We start from the raw sequence: 6,786 nt of genomic DNA on the forward strand, positions 1-6,786 counted from the left end.
TTTAGTTGATGAACCATTGCTCCAATTTGATTAAAGTTGAGAGACCATTGCTACAATTTACTCATAAAATAATAACAATGGACAAAAACGGACACGTCTTTATTTCATTGACACAAGACATCACCATAGTAGTGTACCTATGTCATATAAGTCCTCCATTTGAAAGTTGGTGCTTCTTGGGGGACCAAGATCCACTCTGGATCTATGTCTGGAGCACGGGGACCAAGAGTTTCAGACCACTCAATTTCAATCATACGCTCCTTATTTACCCATTTTACTAGCCTACTTCACAAAAACTCCAAAACTTGAACGGCTCGGATCTATCTCTCTCTCTCTCTCTTGAACAGTCTGAATCTCTTGATCCACGTGCTCCGAACACAAAGATTAGAAGTGGATTCATTCCAACTCTTTACATGCTTTTGTGTGCTTCTTTTGTTTCTTCAGATTTTTCAACCTTCAGTTTAGGAATAAACTTATGACAAATTATGATCTGCAATTTGTAAAATCGATCGGTCTTGAAGCTTAATTTGTGACATCAAATTATTTTCAAGGAATGCAATGCAAAAAATGGATTCCCTTCCCTATTTGTTTACAAGGAAGACGATGATACCGCCTCCTTTTTCTGTTCCGGTAAATTCATCCAAATCTGGCCGCCATGCCCGGCACGCCTGGTCACTACCGAAAGCCAACGCTTAGCTCACCCAGTCCAAAATTTTACACCATACAATTTCCAAATGGCAGAACCCTGCCCTGTTGTAAACTTGTCAAGGTCAGAAAAATCCACATTGCAAAAACAAATGACATGAGAGGTGAGAAATGAAATATACAACAGCCTCGGCAACTCTCTAGTACCGGATGCCCCCGCCTGTATCCTCGCATCTCCTCCGTTCTTCCTCCCAGCACCAAGCATCTATACCATCTCTACTTTTTTTTTTTACCAATTTTCTTTGACAAGCAGCGGAATCCGCTACTGTCCCTCCAACTCTTCTTCATCAGGTAAAATTACAGTCAATAAAGAATATTTCACACGGAGTGATATCCTGCCCTTCTCAACCACTAGCCTTGCCCCAGAGACAACCCAATAACCTGGAGTCTCCTGTGGCCCTCTTACCATCTCTGTTGTGTCAACGAATTTCCGAAGCTTTGAGGCTTGGATAGGAACCGGAGGACCTCCAGGGTAAACGGCAGAGTTTATGTTCACATCTGCTGGCCGTGGAGGTGGCTTCTGAACTGTTGTAAAATGATGGCTGATTAGTGTTGATATGAGTCCGGACTTATGTGCCAAACCTGGTGATCCATCCCACTCAGGACGCTTTACAATTGTCGCGCCGAAAACAGTGGAGAAGCGGAGTCTCAAGAAGAGAATATTCTTTATTCCATAATTCTCAACCTGTAACTGGGCTCCAGTTACTATTGAATGCTCCTCATCAGACTCCACAGGGGCAGTGCAGACATGGGAGAAGTTCTTCCACTGGACTTTCTCATAGTATTTACGATCATAGGGATCACGACGAAAGTTTCCATTTGGATCATCTCCGAGTTGGAAGATTTTTGGAAGAGAGGAGAGGTGTTGTAAGTGAATGGCCAAACGGTTGCTTCTTTTGCCCTCTAGATACAGTCGCAGGCCAGTCACTGGCCTCTTTCCCACATCAACCTGATATCAGCATATAACAAATAAGATTTCTGCCGGTAAGGAAACTATTTTTAAGCACAACAAGTACTCATGGAATTCCTCCTCTCTTTTTTCTGCTCAGTAATCAAGCGGTTTAGTTAATGCAATGGAATTATTGGCGCATCATAAGAGAATGAATAGGAGTAAATGACCATTCAAACAGATGCCATCCATACAGCATGTTAATTTTTCCCATGTTAATGGATGAATGTCTCATTTGGTTCAAAGTTCCATATGATAAAAAATCAAGAAAAAAAAAAAAGGCATAAACATAGAACATTTACAATCAAAACACTCATGCAACAAAATTTTACTTCTGCTAAATAAAAGTTAAAGGAGACACTTTACCAGACTGGTGTTCACGTAAAGTTTGGGCCCCATTAAACTAAACTGTAGAGATACATTGCTTGGTTGCTTCCGCTGTGGACCAAGGGGAAGGTCGCTAAAAACTGGTGCCCATTGCCTCGGCAGCTGAAACTCCAAAAACTGATGGAGTTCTTCAATTGGTGGTTTATCTGTAAGAATAGGAGCAGAATTAAATTTTCCACATGTTAACTCCTGCCATGTTAATATATATAGGGGTGTGCTATCCACACACCCCTTTTTACTTCTCACACACCCCTTGTTAATTTCTGTCCGTTGATCTTCTTCAATTCATCCGATCCGACGGTTGAAAACCAAAAAGGTGTGGGAGAAGTAAAAAGGGATGTGTGGATATCACACCCCTATATATATATTTAAGAAAAATTCGTGTTGTCATAGTTGATATTTTCTTCTCCTATAAGAGAAGAAATACGGTGAAGAATAAGCAGCTCCCGAAGTAACTAAAGTAAATACAAATAAGCAGCTTTCAAAGGCGGGTGCTCACAAACACACGCTGCCAAACTGTGAAATCAGACTGTGCATCCAAACAAGATTCCACTTGATCAATGATCCAGACTGACAATTTGGCAACCTAACAAACCAAACTATTTGGTTGAAATTTCAATAAGGCACTTACTATTGTTCAACATAGGAGCCTAATAGTAATATCTAAAGATATGACGTGCACTTATGAGAATCAAGAATTTAAAAGCAGCAAATAGAAAATAAAATGCAAAAGTGACGCAAACAGGAAAATCTTTTGCTTACATCGTAAATAAAGGTTTATGGCATGGCTCAAGAATCCACTCCCAGGGACTCCATTCAACAGAGTGGTAATTGGTATAAATGACATTGTGATCACATCAGGCTCCAACTGAACAGTTTGTAACCATTCATTATGCGATAGATTTCTCGTATCACTTCCACCTCTCCTCTTGCAAATGCTTACAATGTCCTGCAATTAAAGTAACTTAGAAACAAAAAACAGAATTGAAAAAGTAGCGATTTATTTTTTGATCTATATATCTGATAACCAACGAATTCAGTAAGACAATCAACAAGGTTTAGCAATTATACGCACCTCCTTGTGTGAATAAGTACTTGATGGACTAGTATCTGCAAACCGCAACCGCTGCTCCCTGATTTCAAACTGAAAAACAAATGATTGGATAAGGAACTTTTTTGAACGGGAAAAAAGGATAAGTAACTTATGCATGTAGAATTTATAATACAGTAGAAATAGAGAAAAGCAGACTTAAAACAATGTTTTAACTTAATTCTTGTATTATCAGTAATAATAAGAAATTGTCCAGGGTTAAATTACAAGGAATGGACTACGTATAAAGCCAATCCTTTGTTGAAGAAAAGAATTATATAAGCAATTCAAAGTCCAACCTCACAAATTCCTGCCAAACTAGTTCGCCACCTATGCTGGTCATACTAATGGTTCCCTATAACAACATTCAATCATTGGTTGGTCATACTCCCTAACAACTATGAAACTTCCATGATTATCATCCTTCACACCAAATGATAACTTTAAGAAAATAAAAAAGTTTGCACATCATAATCTATTATGGATTCATCTGAAGCTTTTCTTTTCAAATCATTATGAGCAACTCACGAATTTTGGCACATCTAGGAAAGGATACATCCTTTGGTCTCCAGCCACCATATACTTACTAGAAACTATAGCAAGGTTCAAAATTACTCAAGAGGAAAGGATGTTAACTTTTGACATTCAAAGACCTTGTAATCCATTTTTCTTTTTTAAGAAACAGGTCATTTTTAAGAATTAAGAACTAAAACTATTAAATGACATACCATAGACATGTTACGAACCTTGCCATTCTTGTAACCTTGTTCCGAAGGCATACCAGACTGTCCATTGGCGTCTAAAAACCTTTTATCTGCCATATCCTTTAGCTTTTTCTGTATATCAGCCGGTTGAAGAGTTGAAGAATGCTGCTGCTTCATATATATAACATCTTTCCCTCCCATCTTCACACCAACAACAATATGCGTTCCAAAGGTCTCTATAAACCTAGAATGAACATGAGAACATGTTCCAGTTTTCAAAATTTTAATACAGTAGACATGGATACACACACACACGCACATATTTATCATAACATGCCTTGCAGAAGACACAGTCCCATCTATTACAACATTTTACTAATGCCATATAGACCAATAAAAGCATCAACATGAAAATTAGTTATTTCGCTAGAGAACCATGACATCCAAGTATTGCAGAATTTGCAGGAATATACATAAGCATGAAACATACTTGAGGTCTACTGAATTTAAGGCAATTAATTATGGCAACAGCATTTGAAAGAAGTATGCAACAATCAATTCCCTTCTTCAACAGGATTCAAGACTAAGATTAGTTGATGGAACGAGAAGAATGTGTCCTGAAAAGGTGGAATAATGCCCGTGAGGGGGTGGGGAATGCATCCAAGGGACAGATCAACAAAAACTTCACAAAAATATAGAAAACTCACTTGCTACAGATTTAAAAAGGTAAATAAACATAATGGACAAGCTTTGTGAACCATGGTTCTTACTCATTTCTTTTCTTCTTTTTCCCCCATTTTGTAACTTCCACAATACAAGAAACATAGGTGCATGGCATAGGCAAACAACTAGCATATGAAGTACATTACAAAAACAAGCTTCCTATCAGAAGTTAATAGACTTTATATGAAACTTCAAAGACCAAGCTTAGCATGTAGATCAACGCTAATGTTATAATTTGACTAAAAACTCCAAAAACCTCTCACCTGGCTAATGCAGCAGGGTCCCACGATGATGGGACTGCTTTTTTAACATTCTCGCGCAGTACCATCTGAGATTTTTCTAGTGCAACAGAATAGAGAGTGATGGACACCCCATCAAAAGCAAGGGTCTTAGTGTTGGCTGCATCTTTCTGCCAACAACCTGAGAATTCAAACATAGAATTGAAGAGACCCGAGGGTATTTTTCCAGTCAAAGATATTTCCTGGTTGAACTGCTCTGACATCTGCAAGAGAGAAAAAAAATTATAGAAAATTTAATTTCTCTCTACTACCGCTCCAAATGCTTAAAGTAAAATCACAGTTACAAAATAAGATTATACCAAAAGAACATATATTTTACTAAAAATCTGGCCTCACCGCCACCCAATCCCCATAACCGAACAATATGAAGCCTTGATTTTGCACTACGACATTTTTGTTTTCATCTTTTAATTTCTCGGGGGTGGGAGGAGTGGTAAACACACATTGAACTATATCATTGTAGTGTTCATTTTCGAACTAGTTATATTACTATAATGATCAGGTAATCATTAAACATTATACGAATAACATTTTTCGCTTGATGTCTTCCGATCCCAATGTGACTCTTAAATGTCCTCCATTACTACCCTAGATTGCATCCAACTACACGAATGTTTTAAAACAAGCCAAGCCGTGATAGCGGCGCATTTGAACATTAGAGTTTAGATTACAAAACTTCAAGAAACGACATGCATACCAAAATTCAATCAATAAGAAAAACATGCATTAGAATTGCGATTAAGAAAAACTGAAGATACCTGTTGGAAAGAGATAACATCGGACCTGAATCGTGTGCGCTCTCCTTTATCGCATTTAATCGATTTGGGAACATTTGGGATGGTAATCCCGCCCGGAAGAACAACCTCGCGACCTCCACCGTCATCGATTTCAATCAATCGAGCAGTGTGAGACTCCCCTTTACAGTACTTGAGCCGTAAATCAATGGATATATCGTATCCACGCCCAATCGATGCAATTGCAATTTCAGCAGCTTCCCTAGCTGGAGCCTTAAGCGCCATTGCTCAGCGCATCGCTCTCATTCACCAAATCAAGATCAAATGTCAGCATTACATACAAAATTCGAGTCTATACGTAAACAAAAATTCTAATTTAGAAATGATCTATCTGCAGGGACCATAAATTCAGCTGAAAGTAAAGAAAAAATGGAATTTTTTTACAGAGAAACCAGATCGAAGCTCAAGAACTAACAAAAAATTGACAGAATTTGCAAAAGTCGACGAGGATTCAATACATTTTTGGAGCAGAAACAGAGAGGGAATCGAGCCGAAACGCCGTCGTTGCAGTCGGAATTCCTGCGAATTGCGCAATGCCAGTGCGAGATTGGGCTTCGATTGTACAAAGACTTGGGTCGAGGAGTGGACTGACTGGGTTTTCGAAAGAGAGAAACCCTAGTCACAGAGTGAGAGAAGTGTCAACTGAATGAGTGAAAAGCACGGGGAGAGAGAGAGAGAGAGAGAGAGAGAGAGAGAGAGAGAGAGTAAAAGTGAGAGTTGTTTGAAAGATTTATTGACTGGTCGTCTCGGTCGGTCGTCGTCAATGACAAGTGAAGAACCAGAGAAAATGAAGGTACGGGGAAGGATCAAGCTCCCCAAATTTTCGTTTACTTTTAGCATTAATTACGCTTTACACAATATTTTTAAAATGAGTTATGAAATTTTTTTTTTTTTTTTTGTCAAACGATATATTTTGTTAGATTAGTTATTGACGGAATTTAAACACATGTCGTTATGCAAGAGCTTAACACTTTTCAACTACTGTAATAAAGGGTCACTTGCGAGTTATGAAGTTTTAACTCTTTCATATCGTGCCCTAAAATTTTAAAATTATATCAATTTATAATTTTATTTTTTTTAATGTCTAATCATCCAATTGATGAATTTTTTTTGGTATGCCATACAATTTATGTAG

The 6,786-nt window shown here is 38.1% G+C and overlaps 1 protein-coding gene across 3 annotated transcripts; it reads right to left on the minus strand.

The window, feature by feature from the left end:
* Positions 1 to 635: 635 nt before the first annotated feature.
* Positions 636 to 6,363, minus strand: LOC137717526 (MACPF domain-containing protein At4g24290-like). Of its 3 annotated transcripts, XM_068456915.1 has the most exons (8): positions 6,110 to 6,363; positions 5,616 to 5,892; positions 4,822 to 5,060; positions 3,860 to 4,079; positions 3,117 to 3,185; positions 2,804 to 2,990; positions 2,021 to 2,187; positions 636 to 1,654 (listed from the first exon to the last, which is right to left on the minus strand). In XM_068456915.1, exons 2-8 carry the CDS (start codon positions 5,874 to 5,876, stop codon positions 968 to 970), a joined length of 1,830 nt encoding a protein of 609 aa, XP_068313016.1. In that variant the 5' UTR covers positions 5,877 to 5,892; positions 6,110 to 6,363; the 3' UTR covers positions 636 to 967. The 3 variants fall into 3 exon arrangements, with proteins under 3 accessions (XP_068313016.1, XP_068313017.1, XP_068313018.1); XM_068456916.1 differs by having other exon boundaries at positions 3,878 to 4,079; positions 5,616 to 6,362; XM_068456917.1 differs by lacking the exon at positions 6,110 to 6,363 and having other exon boundaries at positions 5,641 to 5,776.
* Positions 6,364 to 6,786: the final 423 nt, after the last annotated feature.

The sequence above is a fragment of the Pyrus communis genome, chromosome 15 (assembly GCF_963583255.1).
Source record: "Pyrus communis chromosome 15, drPyrComm1.1, whole genome shotgun sequence".
Classification (NCBI taxonomy): Eukaryota; Viridiplantae; Streptophyta; class Magnoliopsida; order Rosales; family Rosaceae; genus Pyrus; species Pyrus communis.

What these genes read in the sequence shown, in the direction of transcription:
- LOC137717526 (XM_068456915.1), bottom strand. Translation starts at nt 5,876, where the DNA reads ATGGCGCTTAAGGCTCCAGCTAGGGAAGCTGCTGAAATTGCAATTGCA. An exon ending in GACCCTGCTGCATTAGCCAG is followed by an intron (nt 4,080 to 4,821) that starts GTGAGAGGTTTT and finishes TGTTCATTCTAG; the next exon opens with GTTTATAGAGACCTTTGGAA. An exon ending in AGGTTCGTAACATGTCTATG is followed by an intron (nt 3,186 to 3,859) that starts GTATGTCATTTA and finishes TTTGTTTTTCAG; the next exon opens with TTTGAAATCAGGGAGCAGCG.